Source organism: Struthio camelus, chromosome 2, assembly GCF_040807025.1.
Source record: "Struthio camelus isolate bStrCam1 chromosome 2, bStrCam1.hap1, whole genome shotgun sequence".
Taxonomy (NCBI): Eukaryota; Metazoa; Chordata; class Aves; order Struthioniformes; family Struthionidae; genus Struthio; species Struthio camelus.
This window is the reverse complement of record NC_090943.1, coordinates 106,936,534-106,957,258: the sequence shown is the minus strand read 5'-3', so window position 1 is coordinate 106,957,258 and position 20,725 is coordinate 106,936,534. Positions and strand designations below refer to the sequence as shown.

The 20,725-nt window shown below is 42.3% G+C and overlaps 1 protein-coding gene across 5 annotated transcripts in view; it reads right to left on the bottom strand.

Annotated features, from left to right (window-relative positions):
- The window catches only part of ZNF516 (zinc finger protein 516), a 107,728-nt gene that overhangs the window by 8,532 nt on the left and 78,471 nt on the right, over window positions 1-20,725 (bottom strand). For 3 of the 5 annotated variants that reach the window (XM_068932030.1, XM_068932028.1, XM_068932029.1), the window contains exons 3-4: window positions 7,352-8,839; window positions 2,042-2,152 (exon numbers count right to left, since the gene is read on the bottom strand). In XM_068932030.1, the coding sequence (XP_068788131.1) occupies window positions 2,042-2,152; window positions 7,352-8,839 (1,599 nt within the window). Of the gene's footprint in view, window positions 1-1,059; window positions 1,128-2,041; window positions 2,153-7,351; window positions 8,840-20,725 lie in introns of all 5 variants that reach the window. The other 2 variants (XM_068932031.1, XM_068932032.1) reach the window with 1 other exon arrangement.

Genomic DNA, 20,725 nt, shown 5'->3' with positions numbered 1-20,725 from the left:
TATGGCCCGATGGCAACATCAGATATCCCTGTAGCAAAGGCTGGATCCCCAGAGTAACCTCAGGATGTCCAGGGGAAATAAGAAAGGAAAGCAGAGAAGCCACTTGGAGCCTCTATGAAGCATGCAGCACACAAACCAAGCAACGCAGTGGCATCTGGTGAGGATGCTCACGCAGCAAGTAGAAACAACTCTTAGATCTCACAAAGGCTCAGACTTGGGACTAGCACCAAGCTGCATTCTCTAGGCATGGCCAAAAATCATCTGCACTTGTTTAATAAGAGACAGGAGGACAGGAAAACTGTGGTAGTAAAAAGCTAATAAAAAATGTGGATGGAAGGTGGAAAAACAAGTGGTACTTGAGGCACTGCACAATGAAAGAAAACTTCCTACGAGAAGGTATGCCCTGAAACCCCCTCGCCAAGTTTGAAGATGGAGTGGGAAGGTCTATGTTACGACACTGGTCTCCAAAGTCATTAGGGATACAAAATAAATTCAGTTTAATGGTTTTCTACATAAGAGCTTTGTCATGTATAATTCAGAGTGCTGAGAAGCGTCTGTCAAGACAGGAAGCGCTGTATACTAGGAACAGGAAAGCTCACCACCACACTGAGTCCACAGAACTGAGAGATATGAGCCGTTCAAGACAAGCTACAGGATATTATGGTAGGAATACTCTTCAGAAAAACACAGACCAAGTGTTAATTGTATTGTTGCAGCAGATAATGGATGAGTTGTAAAAGTAAATTATTTCTAGAAATTCTTAAAATACTATCTCTCTGTTATGTATAATCTGCATTACAGTCACTCAACCCACCCACTCCCAAGTAATCCAGTAACATCTTTATTTAAGCAGTAGTTACCTGATCTACAACTAATTGTCTCTCTACAGAAGACTTTGATAAAATGCTTAAAAATTTTACGAGCTAAAAATCAAGCAACACTGTTATTATTCATACATTTGTTATAAAATAGTCAGTGCTTTACTGATGAGTATCACTGTGCAACTTTTTCCCAGCTACCACATTAAAAACCAAACACCCAATTAATTGTCAAACATACTTGTTTTGGGGCATCTGCGGAGGTGGTGTGAACTTCAGTACCTCGGAGTCCATTAGACTCAAATACCACTGTGGGAACAAGGGGGCTTGTTAACAGATGAACATTCAAGCTTCGTTAGTGTGTGTACATTATTTGAGACCATTACAGATTAACCACGTTCAAAAAAAGACACCAGCTACTAGCCTGTGGCCGGAAAATACCAATTTACCGTAACACTTACTGTAAGAGAGTGTGCTAATGGCAGCCTAGGGCCACTGCCCTTTTTAATTCAGACTTCGGTGCTGAAGAAAGCAATCACTGACAACATTAATTATCAGTGTACGTGTAAAGGGACCCTCTTCTTGCATTACTTACCATTTGGCCTCTGTCATTTTGCATCAGACTGGCTTATGTATGCATCATTCACACTTCTCAGAAAGAACCCGCTGGTCTCACTGTCTCATGTAATGCTCAGGAGGTATCTCAACACTGGTAGCTTTATCTTCCTACATTCTCAACAATAGATCGTTCCAAGTTTTAAAATGGCTGCTAGGGATTTCAGATTTTTGTAAGTGACCGGTCTGAGGAAAATCTAGCTTCCTACAAAAATGTTCCTGTCAACAGCAATGATGAAGCAAAACAAAGCCTTATGTTCTGCTGAAAGGGGTACTTTGATTTCAATGTGTGCTGGTGGCAACAGAATTCATTAGCATATTCATTTCTGAGTAGCCTACTCTCTAATTAAAATAAAACATTTGCAAACAGACTTATCTTAAATGCATTGCCATTTTATAGAGTTCAGAGCAGGGGGGAAAATCAGGTAAGCAATATGTGGTGAACAAGAGCAACAGTCATAAAAATAAAGAACTTGCGTATGAGATTTAGGTATTGAAATTACTTAGGTTAACATGGGACGTAAACATAATTCCTGGCATTTTCTTAGCTGGATCGGAAAGAAGGAAAGCAGGGAAGAGCGAGAGCAAGAACAAGCGTGAAAAGATACCTGTGTGGGACCTCTGATGAGTCCTGAGGTGACTGGGCTGGTTAAAGCATTTTCCACATTCTCTGCAGACACAGTCTCCTTGGCGTGTTTGTGTCCTAAGCATCCCTGTAGCTGATAGGGAGGGAGGGGAGGAGGGAGGGAAAGGGGGGGCAGGGGGAGAGGAGAGAGAAAAGTTGAGAAGAAAACATTATGCCAGAAGAAAACATCATTAGTATGTCTAATGTGTCATTATGTGAGGCTACCTTCAGGCCCTGGATGACAACTGTCAGCCTTCATCTAGGCACTGGCTGACAGGCCAGGCACACACAGGACTGCAAGAATGCATAAATTACATTGAATTAAAAAATGCTCCCCGTGATGTGCCCGCACCAGGACTGGCATGTCAGGTGTGCGCTTCTCCGAGCAGCTGGATCCACTTTTCAGCCATCACCCAGCTTTGTCAAGCAGTACATCAGGCAAATCAAAGTGACTCCAGCGTGGAGGAGACAAGTCACATGGATAATAGGAAGTGAGTAGGACCAGAGCCCGACTGTCCCCCCCGGGCGGCAATACCTTAGAGACAAATGCAGAGTGAGTGGAGCCATCACAAACTGATCAAACCTTTAGCCCCTGCCTACCTGCCTGCCGGTGCTGCTTTGACCTCGGACCTCTGAGGCACAGACGAAAGACATCTGTGAATGAAAGTGTCATTCCGGACATTTTGAGCTAGTAGCAGCACAGCAGCCTTCTACCAGCCCTTGGTAAACATGTTTTCTAGGCCATTAGCATTTGTGGAAAACCCGCTCAAACCTCTCCTTTTTCTCCAAAGGTCAGTTTACAGTATCTGACTTAAAGGGCTGGTCTTTGTCTTTTTACTGCTGATCAAAAAAGACACATTTGACTTTTATTGGGCTTTTTAAAAAAATGCTTGAACATCATCTTTTCTATTTTGGTAAAACGCCCTCCTCAGAAGGAAAGGCTTGATTTTTTTTTTTTTTTTTTTTTTTGCCATTGGAAGACTCTGGCTTTTAAAGAAATTCTCAGGGGTTTGTCAGTGGAAGTGAAGTTTCATCTCCCCACACCGCTGCATTTTAGCAGAGTAAAACTGTGAACAAAAAAGTGGCAAAAAAGTAACCACTGAAAACTAACCACAGGATGCCAGAGGGCTCATCCAAACTAGAGACCGCTGTACCTGAAAATGAGTGGAAAAGATGATCGCCTGCCATTTACCCTGCTGATACGGCACCAGCGTCTTGTGCTGATTTTTACCATAACGTACACTGTAAATAAATGGCTGGTTGCAAAAAACACTCAAAAATCCTATTTCTGTTATCTCCTTTTATAACAGCACCTCCTGTAGATGGCAGTACAGTCTATATAATGTAGCTCAGCAGACTGGCTTGCAACAATCAGCTTCTCGCAGCTGAACACAAGATCCATGATTTAGGGCCAAAACCTAGATTCTGTATACTCACCCAAAAAAAAAAAAAAATCACATCAATTTCAATGACAGCTTCACAGAAATATAAAGACATGGATTTGCCTTGGAAGGTGCTAAAGATTAAAGCAGATTTTCTGGCCTATTATTAGTATTTTTGCTAACAACAACACCAGAACAACTGGCCAGAACAACTACAGCTGCAAGCTTGAGAGCAAAGCGAAATGAAGCGCGTTAAGGGAGCAGAACCAGGCTCTGGTGACCCACTGCGCCGAGAGCCGACCCTCTGTCGGCCCAGCGGTTCCCAGCAGGACCCGGAAGACTTGGGTTTCACAGAGGGCTGTGTGTGACCTCTGGAAAGACACTTAATCTTTTCTATACCCCAAGTTTCTGTCTGTAAAAGAAGAAGAAAATACTCTTCTCTGACCCCTTTTTGTGAAAATTTGTGTGACAGGAACTGGCTTTTCTGCTACCAAATACAGCAAGAGCTTCAATTCCCATCTCTAGATGTTTTATTTCAACCATATGAACAAAAAACCAAATGCCTTTAGAAACGGTCAGGCTTGTGTACTCCTCAGTCTGCCCACACTGTCCCCGTACACTGATGACAGTAACCCATCACAAAGCGCTGCTCCTCCACAGCCTTGAAGCTTGTAAGTCTCAAACCCCTACGAAACTGAGGCGAGAGGTTATCCAAGTAACTGACGGTTAGCTTAAGAGTGTAAAGACAAATGCTCATTTCACCTCCCATATCGTATTTTTAGCAGAGGGGGGACGGTTCGAATATTGTCCTAAACTAACCTGTCCTACACAAACGCAAAACGTGAGATTGGGTTAGCACTTTCACCTGACCCCTCCCTAGTGGCAGTTATTTAGAAAACAGGCGGGGAAAAAAATGGATGGCTTCCAGGTAGGTTTGCCATTGTTGTGTTTCCTAAGAAGCACCATGAGGCCTTTGATACTTCAGGGCTTTGTTCTATGGGCATCATTGTTGCAAGGTAACACCCCTGTGAGTCACCACTCAGGATACACTACATGGGAACAAAAGAGGGTGGATGACTACAGGTGGCAGCAAATTAAGGTAAATGAACACCAACGTGACTATCTGAATGGGAACTCCTATGAAACCAATACTCAGAGCAGGTCCCAAAGGAGCCCCAGGGAAAGAGTACATCTGCTGCCCTAGCCCATCCTTTCCTAATACCACAAATCATGTAAAGAACCCGAACGTAAATAAAATAAATAACCGCTATTAAATATAACAAAAAGATTTTCTCTAGAAGTGTTTGGGCAGTCTGCGCAGTGTGAAACAAACCTAGCGTAAGCACAGAAGCCTTTGTGTTTGCCACTGGATTGCAACAATACTTACAACTCTTTTCCAAGGACACCACCCTCTTTAAAAAACACATTATGTACAAGGACCCCATAAACAAATCCAGCCAATATGAATAAAGTTGAAAGCAAAGGTTATAACCCTGCATTACCACACACTAAAATATTCTAGTATGATCCAGGAGGAGGCAGTGCACTGCACATCCAAGTTAAAGTCAATCAGGAACATTCAGTGGGGAAAAAACATGTGACTAAGCATGTACCCAAGCCTTCCCTGGGATTTTTGGTTTTGTTTTTCATGTCATGATTGCCAAATTCATATCACCATACGAAGACTTATTTGCATGATGCATACTGACAAAGACTCAGAGGGCTCAGTCGAGGACCATGCGTTATTTCAGAGACGGCCCTGTTAGCCTCCCGTACTTGGGGGGCCGGACCCTGATCCTTTGCCTGCAGCAGCTTTTTATTTTGGTATTATGAAAAACAGCCATCCTGCCAATTGGTTTGAAAAGCCATCAATAACCTGGAAGTTGTATATAACACGAAGACAAGCTGCATAAACAAAAGGGTTCAAATTCTGAAAACGTGATGGCTATAAACCACTCTGAACGAAAAAAGAGATTTCAAAGCAAAGATGAGCACTAAATAAATTCCAGTTAAAATGTCTTTGGAAATCACCCCCCAACGAAAACTATTTGACGATAAAATCCCTCTTTTAATAAGCAGCTCAATAGAGAATTCCTTGAAAACCTTGCCCCTACTTTATTTTGCCCTTACATTTCTCATATGTTTTCTGGTGCCTGTATTTACTGAAGTCAGCTTCTGCTGCTTTTCTCCATCCCTGTTAACACAGCTGGGAGCTCACTGGATCAGTAAGATTGCTCTGAGTAGATCAACACACTGTAGTATTAAACAACATCAGGGAGAGTTCACCCACATTAAGGTACCCAAAGTTGATGGAGGAACAATTAACTGGTATTTAGAGCAGGAAAAGGGCAGGGAGAAACTTTAGAGCATGCTCCTAGGTGCAGCAATGGCCAAAGGCAAGTCAGCTGTGGACTAACGGATACAGAAGCAGGAACACCGACCACGTTTTTTTAGAAGGAGAGAAGGCCTTTCTCCTCTGCTTCCGTAACAACAACGGGGAGCTCCATGATAGCTATAATAATCACATAACCGCTAACACCTGCAAAATTATCCCTTTAATAACAATAAATAACAATCAGCTCTTACATAGCAATACTTCTTAACTGATTGAGCAAAACTGACGATATAGTGGGTGAAAGGTGCTCCTCATGGAGTATTTCAGACAGATTTTGCCTTCCTGTCTTCTCCAAAAGGCCTTCAATAAAGACCTGACTGAACGCTATGGGTCTTTCCTTGCCTCATAGCTGCCAGAGTGGTCAAAGCTGCTGGGAATTCAGTCACAACTGTTCTTAGACTATCAACTTCCAAATGTCCTGGCTTTCATCCCACTTATAAAATAGTCATAAGCTGCATTTCACATATTCCTTTAACAAAAAAGGTGGAGAGCATTATGCCTGATAAGGATACTAGATAGTTGTAGGATGAAAGGTCTGAAATGAGTGCTCTTTGTATGTGGAATTAATTTCTTGCACAGCTTCTACTTGGAGAAGTATATTAAAAAAAAGGTATGGTTTACAAATGGTATGAGCTGGGACTATGATTCCCTTTCTCCGCTGCCACCCTTCTCAAGGCTAATAGATGGCAGTGATGTTCAGTTTCCACTAACACAAACTAATTCTGGCAGACAGTCAAAAAAGCATGGTTTCACACACAAATGCACAGGTTTCTTTCTTTCCTTTCTTTTTTTAATGTGCCAGTTGACTGGTAAAGACAGAAGGAGAAGTGTAGTACTCTTTTTGTCCCTGAACTTTAAACCAGCTATCTGCACAACTGCCTTTCCTGCCTATGTGAACTAGCAGACATATTTGGCTTTGCCTCCTTTTAATTAGAAACACACAAACAAATCAAAAGAATCATCTGAAAAATACTATAGCAGTCTTTGATACGGACAAGGAAGATCTTAAGACTTTTGTCAAGAAAGACAAAGGACACTGACAAGTGATTATCTCTCTCTGTTGTAGGAAAACTTGTTTGCAGAGAAAATTGAACAAATCCTCCAAAATAACATCACAGATAAGCCCCAGAGGTTGTTTATTTTGCCTGAAGCAAAAAGATTATGATGTGTGCCAGCACCAGGGTATCACAGGGATCTTAGCGTGACAGAACATCTGTGTAACTCTAGCCTGCTCGAAGCGAAGGGACAAAGGAGCAGCAATACGCCAGGTGGAACAAAATACATTTGACCTGTGATAGAAATGTCACCATGTCCGAGAGGGGATGCTGCAATGTTAGAGATACATAAACAAATCTATTCAAGCCTATCCAGCAATGATAAAACAAGGAACTTATAATCCCAACAGTTAAAACGAGAGAAGGAAGGAAGAAACTGCAAAACAACGTATGACAGCTCAAAGCAAAAAAGAAACAAGCAAGCTAGATCCTCAGCTATGGAAGGGCTTGTGAAATTATACCTGCGTGATCCAGGACAGGGCTGTTGGCACCGCAGGTTTGGTACAGCGAAGCAAGGTCCTTTGGAATGTACGTTTTAAAGATATTTAAAATGTCCAAACGTTTTTCATGCCCATCTGATCCCGGATCCTGTTTGCTGGAGTGTAAAGCTGGAGACACTCCTGCTGCACTAGGCTGGGGCTGCATTAGTGGACTTGCTCGTGCCATTGCTGTGCAGTTTGCCAATGTCCTCAGCTCATTCCCAGCCTTTATGTGAGACTCCCTCTGAGGCACCGATGGCTCTTCATGTTTAGTGTACTGCTCGCTTTTGCACAGAGGATGATACTGTGGTGGTGGGTTGAATTTGGCCTTCATGGAATCGGATGCACAGTGCTTACCTGAGGGGGCAAAACTGGTACTCCCTTGGGGAACCACATACTTCTCCATTTGCTTACTGCTGGTAGGCTGTGCACTAGGCCTGGATATGACTGTCTGAGTAGGCGTTACACTTCTGCTAAAGGCTCCCATTTGTATAAGTTTGGAATTTGCTTCATACTTATTTTTCAGGGGAGGCTGTTGTGCTGCTATGCTGTATTGCTCCTGGGAATGGTTTAATTTGGGCTGCCTGTACCCATCAAGACCTGATACACGTGGTCCACAGTGGCCAAATGTGTGACTGTCCTTGGACTGATGCACACTCCCAGACTTAGCAGTCATCCCAACAGGAAGGGAGCTGGTTTTGGATCCTGGCAAAGCACTTGGCACTTGAGTGCGCGTAAATCTGGCAACGGGCAAAGGCTGGCATTCTTTACCACCGAGAACAGGAGGGGGGCCAGTACGTCCACTCCTTGCCAGAAAAACCAAGTTGTTTTTAATACTCTTGAATCCATTCTGTTGAACCCAAGGGGGAACCATGGCGTTACAGCTGACTTTGTGCAAAATTCTTTTATGCATCCACAGGACTTCAGGGTAGTAGGTCTTGTGACTGCAGAAAGGACATGGGTAGACAATTAAAGCAGCCTGCAAGGATGTACTCCCATTCTTATTGCATGAATTATCCCTTGTTGATTTTTCACTCAAATCGAGTGGAACTACCTCTTGAGCTTCAGCACCTTTTTCTATCAGAGGAAGCTCCCTGCGTAAGTCTGGCAAATTTTCTTTAGAGCGACCAGCCTGCATTTCAAGTGATGTTTTCAAGCCCATGGCCTTGTTTGAAGATGTTTGGCCCACACCTGAAGCGAAGTTAGCAATGTGACTGGAGCAAGCAAGCCCTTGGCTGTGGTGAAACGCTGGCATCTTTACATCTGCAGGACCTCTCAGATCTTGGTATTTTGAAAAGGGCTCCTTGATCATGTTCCCCAGTGCAGACACCAACGCTGGTATCTCTGTTTTAGACTCATTGGCCTCCTTTTCTCTGGCATTGTGGCTTCCGAGCTTTGGAAGTTCATCCACCTGAGATGTTGCCATAGGTGTCTCCTCTTTAGAAAAATTGCAATTGTATGGCTTTTCATCTGAATGGGATAAACAAAAAACATAATTATCATTTTATGTAGACAGGAGCATAAAACACAAAGCAAAATTCAAGACTGAGACAGAATACAAGGAGAAAAAGTAAATTCTGGTATTACTATCATAATGACAATACTACAAACTAAATGTACAGTATAAGCAAGAAAATCACGAAAGAAGACACAACAGTTCAATGTAAAGATCACTGTGAAGTTTGGATAAACTCTCTTAATGCTGCATGTTTGTGACATTTTAAAGAAACACCAATTCAATAAGATACCCACGTTAAAATTCTGGGAGTGCGAGAAAAATAAACAATATGCAGCCATTTAATGCTTTAACAAAAGCAAAGATAATGGAGTCAGATAAGACTGACCTAGTTAAAGGTCTGTCAGCATTTCCATTACAAGCTCCTGTTTTCAAAGAGTTTATAACTCAGCAATAAAAACTCGCTCCACATTGAAACCAAGCATATAAGCAGATACAGCATACAGAATAAATTGCTCACTTAACAGAGACTTCTGCAGTGGCCCAATATGAAAGATGAGTTATGGGGATTGTAAATTTTGAATTTTCTGTCTGTTAGTTTAAAGCAGATACATTTTTATTTTAACATATGTTTGAGTCAAACTTAGGTAAAGTTTACGACTGCTCAGTCCACTGAGCGATATAGAATTCAACATTTTCGATTATTTGAATTTCAGAATTCAAAGTAGACTTTCAATTCTTTCAATTTTCTTCTTCTCTTCCCAGCTCTCCAGAGTAATTTTATCTAACACATGTCCTAGAAAGGCAACATACTGGGCAGTAATTAAAGCAGTTTGGGGGAAGCAGAACAGTATGATTTGTTTTGCTCAGAACACGGCTAACCTCCACCAGTTCTCACAACAGCGATCTCTCAGAGCTCCTGATAAAGTCGTTGAATCCCTCCAAATCAGTTCACAAATGAATTCCACTGAGATTTTCATCACAGCAGTAATGCTTACTTCACTGAATCCATTTAACATGTAACTGAATTGAATCATCTGACAAACTTTCAGTTTCAATTAACATGCAGTTAATGAGCCACTGCCAGGCAAGTGTAAGGAGACTATGTTCCATCTAAAATGTCACCAGTCCAAAGTGATCACAGTACTCGTAGGAGTGGTGAGAACGGGAAAGGAGTGAACTGCTCCGTAGCTGCATATCCTCTCGCATCAACTCATAAAAGCCAGCGCTTTAGAAAATCAAGTACTGTTCTTTAATAGAAGGCCCTGCCGTAGGCATTATTCTAAACTGCACAATGGAAGAAGTATGTCTTCAGCTGAAGTTTCACTGCAAATAAAGTCTATTTAGCCTCATTTTCAATTCAGGCAAAAAATTCCTAAGCTTTTCTTTAATTCGAGGTAATTAGGTTAAAAATAACCCACAGATTTGCAGTCTTGCAGGGCTGAATTCTCACTCTGCTCAGATCATTTTCATTTCAAAGTCTCTAAAGGGGTAAAGTCAGGGGTAACAAAAAAAACAAAACCTAGCTTATTTTTCTTGTGTTGCAGGGGGCAAGGCTTTGGGAAAGCATATGCCCAGGACTAGCAGTTAAATTTACAGTTCGAAACAAAGACACTGCATGCAGTAGTGAAATCTGACACTGCACATCTGTGTTATTTTCAAAGCACATCTGTCAAAGCCCAAAATATTTGTGCTCTTAAATAAGATTTTAAGGCTTGTCTTTACGATCACAAGGAGTGGGTCCTTTGATCATCGTCGTAAATAATAAAGTAAAGCAAAAACAAATCATTCCATCATAGCAGTGTGCAACGGAGACTGCACCAACCTACGGGCGAAACTGAGCACAGTACACACAAAAAAGGGGAGGTCTGAGACCAGGGCGAGCCTTGTTCTCAGGGCCTACGGAGCTGGGAAACGCTGGCGACGAGCCTGAACCGCGCAGCTACGATAAAGGAGCACGCTGAGGAAAGGCAGCTATTCCCAGGAAGCTTGGTGTAAGTCTGATACTTCTTGATGCATTGGGACTTTGTCAGAACTCACACGCCGTGCCGCTGCAGCAAAGATCACTGCACTGAACTGAGGAGGAGGCAGCAATGTAATCAGTCTGGGCTTGGACTCGGGGAGAGAAGGAGGACAGACAGACCGCTGCTCTGTATGGCTTTAATAACTGCACGTACAAAGCTTTGGACTGGAACTGCAAAGCTAGAGCCGGCGATGGTTCTCTTAGCCATTTCGGTTAAGTGCAGCTGTCAAAGAAAAGGGCATTTTCCAGGCGGAAAATGTAGCACAGAATAGGGAAAATACATGAAGGTAAATCTGAATACAGCCTGTAATTGCCACAACGCAGAAGTCATACATTTTAAGTTCAATATGTGAAAAACTGCAAGGTTATTACAAAACGTAGCTTCTAACATCTCTTGGCAGTGTCTTACCAGGTTCAACTCCTCTGATGTCTCACACACACAGTAGTTAACACACTAGAATTAATTCTAAAAGCTTAAACCAGGAGCCTTGGCAGCAGTATTCATATTAATTGCTCAAGCTCTACTCCTGGCAAAAAAAAAACATATAGGATCTGGATAGATTTTCACCTCTAGGCCCAAGAACACTTCTCTGCCAGTACAAAGCATGCCAAGCCTAAGCTTTTCCGTAGCCGTAGCCTAGTAGCCTACTCTTCACCAGGAACTCGACTCTCCAGATGCCAACAACCAGACTGAAATGCTGCAGCGCACTGTGCCCTCAGCCCCCTCTCAAGGCTAGCAGTCCAGGACGGGCTGCGACCATGTGCAGAGAGGGGACGAAGGCAAAAGCGAGAGGAGACAGTATGCGATCCGATAATACAGTCAGAGCCTTTCTAGAAAAACAGCTTAAATTTATTTCTGCTTGCTCCTAGCCGCTTACCCCAGCTGAAAAGGGGTACTAACAATCCTTTTAAATCACCGGTATAAAATATTGCCCTAACTAGTGCAATGCAGGCATTACTGTCACCAGAAACTTTCGAGATTTTATTATGGCCAGGTCAAAGCAAAAAGCCATGAATGGGGATGCCTTTTGCATGATCTCCAGGGACTATAACTCACACTCCCCGCGGAAAGAGTTCTTGGCTAAGCATTCTCTCACTTTCTTTCCTTCAGTCCCTGTCATCATCTCATTTCTGTCTTAATTCTTTTGTTTCTTACCCGAAACAGCTGTGTTACCCGAAGAGGACCCTTCTCACTCTTACCACATCACTGAAGCGTCACAGTTTTTTGTGTGTCACGGATAACTGGCCAGCAATTAAACCAGAGGAACTGGAGCAGGGCCCTCGGCTAAGGGGCGGCTGCTGACGTCATCTCATACCTTCAGTTTGGACAGAGCTTCAAATATTGCTGGAATCCCAGATCACAGGAAAGCAAAGCAGGACAGTATAAAACACTGAACTTCATGGAAGTTCAGGTCTAGAAGTGTAAGAACATTTACGGATTTGACTGGTTCTTCAGAAACGCATATAATTTCCAACAGTTACGTATGTAACGCAGGCAGATAAAAATTACTTCCCTTTCCCTCTCTCTTTCTCCCTCTCACATGCATAAATTTCACTTGTTTCCTCTTCAGCTCTGTTCACCACTAAACCAAAATTGAGAACGGGCTGCACAGCTGTTTTAATTCATGAGGCTTCCTATAAAGTAAACCAGGCTAGAAGACTGAGGACAATGCAGCCATGATTTCTATTCAGAACAGCAGAACTGGCTAGAAATTGGCCCCTTTTTTGGCTAGCATTACTAAACTGGTGAAGGGAAAAGAGCAGATGCGATGTGATTGATTTTTAGTAAACATTTGATAGTGATTTGCACTTTGATACGAATGCTGTGGCTTGATATGAAAACTGCCTGAAAATAAATTCTTATAAAATAAAAGCAAAGGACAACAGAAGAACGTGCAATATTACAAAGATCTATATGAGGTCCTATTTCACTTGATATTTTCTTTAATGATCCAGAAGAGATTCTAGGCAGCAAGCTAACTTAAATCTCCAGGAAATAACATATTTGGAGGAGCTAGAAAAATAATGGGGACACAGAGAAATAAATGCACAGGGACTGAGAGAGAATAGAAATGCAATCTGAAAATAACCAAATGAGATTCATTCTGGAAAAAAAACAGGCTAAGACAACTAAAGGCAAATGATCCAAAAAGCCCATGCAGTGGGAGGGCAAAACCTGGGAAGCAGCTATGTTGAAAATAACAGATGTTACAGTAGACACCAACTTAAATTTGTGTGTGTTAGGTGAGCTGCTTCAGCTTAACTTTCACAAATAAAAGCACACATTACGAAGACAAAACTACCCTTTGAGGACAATGCTTACGTGACGGCCGTAGCAGTCACGTTGGTATGTATATTAGCCATCGTACATATATGATAGTCACGGGCAAAGTGTAGAGCCTGAACTAAGCATAACACAACGTGACACGGCAGGGGAAACAGGTAGAAAGCAGGTCTATAGCACAAAATTGAGGTTATTTTATCATGTGAAAGGAAGGTCCAATAGAATAACTCCAAGCACCCACAATATCTGTGCAGATCTGCAAACACTGCCAGGTTGGAAGGAGTTCAAAGAACTGCGACAGAATAGAAAAGTAACTGACTAGAAAATAAAGATGAAGAGTTAAATGGCTGTAACATCGCTCACTGAAGACGGCGGGGTGATAGGCCAACCGCCTGCAGACTTCTGAGGAGTGCCAGGTTCCAAAAGAGAGAGTTATGTCATCTGGAGCACTGCAGTATATCAGAACAATAAGATATAATTGCACACGGAAAACTCAACGATGAAAAGGGAAAGCTTCCCAGCTATGTATATTTGTAGCTTGTAGAGTAAGTGTCAAGGGAAGAGGTGCCACACCACTTGGAATTTAAAACTCATACGGACAAAATACTAAATATGAATAAGAAAAATCCCTCCTTTTCATGGGCAGACAAAGCATGACCTACTCCTTCCCCTCGCTCCACCCCCACAGCACACCAAAACCCCTCGTAAACTAATATCCACACACCGGAATTGCATTCTAGAGGTAAGCCAAAAAGAGCCTTCTTTTCAGGCTAATTCCCTACATGGTTAGGTAAGGAAAGGACTGCTGGAGAATTCACCAGTGAGTCTGTGATCCTGCTTAGCAGTGGGTTTATCCTCTGGGTAGAGGTCAGGCTGCTCAAAGAGATCTGTTATCTCTGCTGCAGAGGATGATTTGTCTTGCACTAACTGTGCCCTCTTTCTAGCTGCTAAGTATCTGCTTTTTTTACTCCACACACTATCCCTCACCTCCTCTGCTTCTTCCTCTCGGTGTACCGCACAGCACAACTCCCATAGTGGGAGGGTGGGAGCAAGGTGAGAGACAACTCCTACCCCTCCCTCTCCCGTTTTCTTACAGCATAGGGCCATTTGCCACAACAGGGTAACTTGGAAAAAAAGTTACACTGTTTTAATAAGAGATCCAGCTCCTCCTGCAAACCTCATCTTGCTTTATATGTTCTTAGACGTTCTCAGCTGCAGCTACACCAGCTCCCCGATAGCTCAGAAGTACAGATGAACCAGAGTTAAGACTGGGGCACTGCAGGATGGGGCAGGCCAGCAGACGAGAGGGTAATACAGAAAGGTAGAAAGTACACAATCAGCTAATACCCCCACTTCCTCTTGAGCTAATTGGAGAATGATGGTGAGTGTTTCTGGCTGAGGCGTGAGGTTTTTAACAGCGCATAAACCGAACAAAGCTCTTGAGAGTCAGATGTTGACGAATATATGTTTTATCAGTCAACTTACCTCACCCCTGCAGTGATTTTAATGCAGTTATATTACAGGGGAAAATGCAGCAACGTAGTCCTGAGTCAGAGCACAGGAGCACAGAGACAAGCCCCAGACACTCCGAAAGCTCCTGCGTCCCCCAGTCATCTGGTCACGAAGCACAAGTTTCTGCTCTACACCGTAACGCTTTTCCATATTATGTTTCCCATTTCCGTGATATTTTTCTTTTTGACTAGATACTGGGGAGTTACCTTTTTACTTCCAAACTATTAGCTGTATAATATTTATAATAATAGTATACTTTCATCATGGGCAAATGAAGCCAGATGCATGGGCAAAGGGAATGCTTGATTTTTCTTCATACGGGCATATTATTTTTACCAGAAAGAGCTGTCTCTTGTTTTCTGCTGTGTTCATGGTCTCCATTCCCCTCTTACATACTTAATCCTTACAGTTCCTAAAATGACTTCTCTTTTACTTTTTAATCTCATGGCTGACAACTTCAGGACAACGATACATGACGGTGACTGTCAATTTTTAACCAAATATTTCTTGGAAAAGTATGCTGACTAAGAAAAACCACGATCTCACAAGTACAGAGAGAAGTACTGCAGTTTCATATCACCTTTTCTTGGGAGTGGGTCCAGGGAAGGGAAATTGTTATCTGACCAAGGCAAGTTAAAGTCTTTTAGGAACCTTTCAGTAACAAAATCTAGCTTTTTTTCTTTCCACTCTTCTCTTCCCTTCCCAAACAGTATGAACACAGTTGCCAGGATGACTAAATGACTAATGCTTGGATCCCTTAACTCTACTTTTGTTGTGACCTTGTTATATTTCAGTTGTTTTTCTTGCATGTTGGTTCTCAGGCTTCCTTCCTTCCCCTTTATTCCCGGAATGACACCTTATGGATTTATTCCAAAGGCCCATTTGTTTTATTTTATTAATTTTACACTCTGTAACTTCTAACTTCACCCACAAGTTCCTTCTTATTCCAGCTGCCGAACACTTTAAAAGCTGCAGTAGCCAAGTTCTGCAGTAACCATACCCCAAGTGTGCAAATAGCTTAAACGGCCCCATTATACTGCTCACTTCATTCTCTCAGCAGAACTGTGAAACATTCCACAAGATGAATGAGAAAAATGCCAGCCAAAGTCGCCACTCATAACATTCTCGATTCTCAATTTGACTAATCTCTCTTGCATTGTCTGGCAGGACACCTGCTGCTTGTGAAAACAAAACCCACTGAGCTCTTACAATCGGGGCAGCAGAACCATGAATAGGCAACCATCAGACTAATTCAATCAGGTTTGTGCAGTTCTGGACTGCCCATGTTGATTTTTTTAATTATTTTAGATTATTAAGATTATGAGACCGACTGCATTAGGTTCACGTCTTGGAAAGACTCTGAAAGGTCACCGAACTGATCAGAACAAAACACAAAAAATTTAGTTGATTAAATCTGAAATTGAACCTTTTAAGATGAGTGAAATCCAAGTCTGAGAAGAGTTATAGTATAGCACACAAAAGACCCCTTCTACAAGGTATCCCCTAGCTCAGGAAAATTACAAATTCCTTTGCACAGCAGAAATGCTTTAGAGTTATGTCACACTTCAAGGATCACATTTTTTTTTTTTTAAAGAGGCCTGAAACCATCCTCCATCCACACAGCTACAGATGCAAAAATCAGCAGGTTTATTAGAATTTCAAGCATAACCAGAGAACATGCACCAACAAAGTAACTGGGGAATTAAGCAGGGAAGGGTATCAGGTCCAAAATCTGTCAGGCTGAAGTGCACGTTGTTAGGTACTGGGAGGCATGACGAAAAACTAGCATAATGTTTATAGTGAACTTTTTCTTTCCAGCTACTTGCATGCTATTTTTCCTTGAAGACTATTTGGCTTAGCTATCTACGATACCGATGCTACAAGCCTTTCAAAGGCCAACTGATTGCAAGAGCTGCTCTGTGTGCAAATTCCTCCGTTCTCCCCTTGCATAATAATCTCTTTATCATCCTCAGCTTCACACAGGTGCTCCATGAGTGTGACAAGCTCTGTGTTGAAGCCCAAATGCCAACTCTCTTCAAGTGCCAGGCACTTGGGGATCTGCCTCCCAAGTCTCAGCCTTGTCAGGCTCAACACTGAATTGCATTTGAGGGTGAGGGAGAGAAAGCACCCACAGCTGAGCGCATAATGAAGTGAAAAGTGCATGCATGTGTGGGTAAAATGGCTGCTGCTGGCAGCTTGCCACAGGCACTACATTTTCAATGTTTGCAATGTCTCTCCCTATCGTCAGTAGGATTTTTAATAAATCGTTCTATACATGGTGCTTAGGATTTTTGGACAACCGCAGAGCTAGTGATGACTTACCAATCCTTTCACCTCCGTGTTACTCACACAGAGGTGAGTGAGGGTTAATCTCTGCCCAGCAGTAGAGAAAAGCCCAGTGAAATAACGTGCATTTACCTGCAGGCACCTTCTCTGCCCTGTGAGCAGCAAGTGCATCCCACCATTCCAGCTCGCAGAGGGGAGCTCCAGTTACAGCTGGGCAGAGCAAGGTGCTATGAAATCAAAGTCAATTGTCCACTCTTACATGAAGCTTTCTGACCTCTATCCCCATGTCACAAAACTTCAGACCTGTTCCTCTTCCTTTAGGAAACGTAATGGCAAAGCGCACCAGCGGCCGTACAGAAAAGCATCCATCAGGCCCCCTCACAGAGGGGGAATGCCGCGCCCCAGCCGGAGTGACAGCAGTGCATCATTTCAAAAAGTATAAGCACCTTCGCAGTCATTTCAGCTGCTGGATCTCGGAAGGAGATGAGGAAATGGTTGAGTACTTATCAATAAACTATGGGTAAAATATAGAAAAAATATATACAGGACTAATACAAACACACTTGCTGAGACTGCTTGCCAACATTAAAACTGTACAATTTGGCATTGCCTTAAATGCTGATCATACTATACCTAAAGAAAATTATGGGATATAAAACCCCTGGAATGTTCTGCAAAATTAGGATGTGATTAGGCCACACGATATCGATTTGCCTCTAACACAGCTTTGTCGTAATTCCAGAGTTAACAGCAATACCGTATGAACTGGTCCAAAACCTAAGCCTAATACTTCCAGTACACTCCACAGCTGCTAGGCATTTCTTTGTGTGTGGCCCTGCTTGTTAACTTTGGTGCAGGTAGGAGGAGGAGGAAGAAAGGGCCTAAGATCATTAACACAGTAGGATGCATAATTAAATTTGAGAGGGTTGGATTTAGGAGGGAGTTTGTTTGTTTGTTTTTTTAATTCAGGTACAGAAAGAGAAGTCCACTTGGTTTTGATGCATGACAAATCCTTGCAGAGTGGATGGAAAATTATGACTCAGATTTCTTTTTTTTTTTTTTAAGCAAGTGGCAGCCTGCCTGTACAGCCACTCCAAACACAGAACCAAACAGTTGTAAATCTTCTCGGACATTTTCTCTTTTGTTCCAACAGTCAGACACGCCACAATGTCTGCTCCACAGCGTCTTCTTGACCCACCACCTGTTCCTATTCCTTAAAGTGTATTAAGGGAAAAGGCCTTCCAGGCCAGGACTACAGACTGGCAACTACAACATATAGCTTAACATTCCTCATTCAATATTTCATTTCTCCTAGCATTTGTTAAGCGAGGATAGCATATTGCAATACATCTTAAAGCCCTTTACTAGCATTGTCTAAAAACAGTCTAAAAACAGAGGGTACAGCTGTGCTGCAGGCTAGTGCTCTGCAAACATACCTAAGCTACAGCCAGTGAGCCCAATGTGGTAACGGAGGTGGCACAGCTGTGGAAATAAAGAGCAAGCTCTGCATGAGCTGGTTTATCTTGTTCGTCCTACTGAGGGCCATGCTACCACGGCTGGTATTTAAGTTCACCTACTTAAAGGTAGCCAAGGATCTCCAGTCTGCGTGTCAGTTATCTCAGAATGCAGTGGCACATCACTGAAAGGTTTTAACATAGATTATAATTTTAGAAGTATTTTGATTATTGTTAAAAATTCCTCAGGTATGCGATATTTGAGCAGAAAAGCTGTTTCCTTATGCTGTTCATTTTTTAAGGCTTTTAGAAGAAAGAGAACTTTGGAAAGGGAATGAATAAATAAGACTGGAACAGGAAAAGAAGTCAGATCAAATCTAAGATGCACCCTGTACAGACTGAACTACCATAAAGTGAAACTGGATGCAGTAGGTGAGGGGTGAGATTGCTGGATCATAATTATAATTATCACTGTTATGCCTGTCACGTGATGTGTAAGCACATGACCGCTGAATCTAGAGCTCATGTGAAGAAGCTCTCCCAGACCCACGAGCTGTGAGCAGCCCTACAGTAGGCGTCTGCACGAACAGCAGAAGCCAGGCTTTCCAGGGCATGTACCAGAAGCTCCAGCCGTGGTGGAAAAGACAGGATAGGACAGACGAGGTGCTGAGCCTAATTTTCTCAAGTGATGTTCAGCCACAGAAAAGTCAGGAAACTCTGAGCTACTGGATGGACCAAAAGTTGATTTTAACAGTTCTTTTTGGACAGATTGAAGCGGAACAGTAAGGGAGCTAGTGCAATCAGAGAGGATGTGGCTGCAGGCGCAAGGTCAACCTCTGGCCACTCTGCTGAGGCCACCAATTATGTGCTGACTGCGGTGATGGCAACAGCCATCACAAAGAACTGGGTTCAAACCACCAAGCACATTGTACATGTGCCACAAAACCTGCAGCTTTGAACCAAAGGCCTCCAAAGGAAGGGTCAATGTCCTCCTATCTACCAGTCCCAGTTCCCCTCTGTTTAGCCTCTTACATACTAGGTATGGTATGGTGTTTATTCCAGATGACCTCCTATGACAGCAATATTCACAGGTTGGTTAACTGCTAGGTAAGTAGTATTTCCTTTTATTTTCTTTTTAGTATCCTCCCTTGCTCTTTTGTGTAAGAACAGAGGAAATGAAAACAATGATTAGGGGAGGCATTTCCAGCTAAGTAAAGGGCCTTTCAGATGTGGCATGAAACAACTCTGTGACAGCCTTCCGGAGACCAAGGAGATCACTAAAGACATCAGTTATTTACTGGCAACATCCATGATCCCCCTGAAGAGCTAACAGACAAAGATTCCTGTAACTTACCACCATGAACAAGAAAGCAGAAAAGGGAGTTACTTGTGGATGAACTGTACTTTTAAAGGAATTTGCAGTTTTAGTTTTTCTTTTTCTTTTACGCTAAGAGGTGAATTTAGAGCTTATGAGAACACCAACGTCCTTAGCTTACTTGAATTCTTACTTCTAAATCCTTAATAATCTGGAAAATGAGCAACAAAAAGTTTTCTAAGATGCAACTTAAAAGACGTAAGAAATTCCAAAAACTATTCATCTCTGCTATGTCGGCTTCCCATTTTAAAGAGGAACCCTTAATTTAGAGAAGGAAGTCAGATGAGAATCATCCCACGGTGCATAATGCAGATCAAAAAGGTCAGAAGACAAGTGGACGTCTCAAAGTTGTGTTGAAAGAAGAAGAACCAGCTGTAAATGTGTTTTCTTGAATCTTTCAAATAATAGCATTATTGTTATGCTAAGGGTGGGGAAGGGGAGAGAAATCAAATCCATTTGAAAAAAGGCAATAGCAGCACATGTTTAAAATAAGCTTCATACACAACAAATGTTAATTCTACAGCTGTGTCATGGTTACTTATATCACATATTCATCTTTTAACAGATAAAGGATTGTGTTAAAATTATAAAATATTAACTATTTAAATTACTCATTGCATGCAGCACCTAGGAAACTTCCCAACTTTCTGAGTTAGTACCAAGGCTTAAGCTATAAACGCAGGAGAAACAGAAGAAATGCTGAAAAACACTGCCACAGGCTGGCTTAACTTGGAATTTCTCTTTTTCAAGAAGATTAGGAAAAAAAAATGTTTAGAAGGGCTGGAAAATACCTTAGATTTTTTTCCTTTCCCCCACCCTTCTTCTGTTACATACCTTAGAGCAAATCAGGGAAGAATCTCTAAGGGCAACTTTTACACTTGGTTTGATAAAAAGAGCTCCTGCATGTGTATCCGCGACAGACTGCAAACAGCGTTTTGAATGAGAGGCCTAGCTAACTTCACTGTC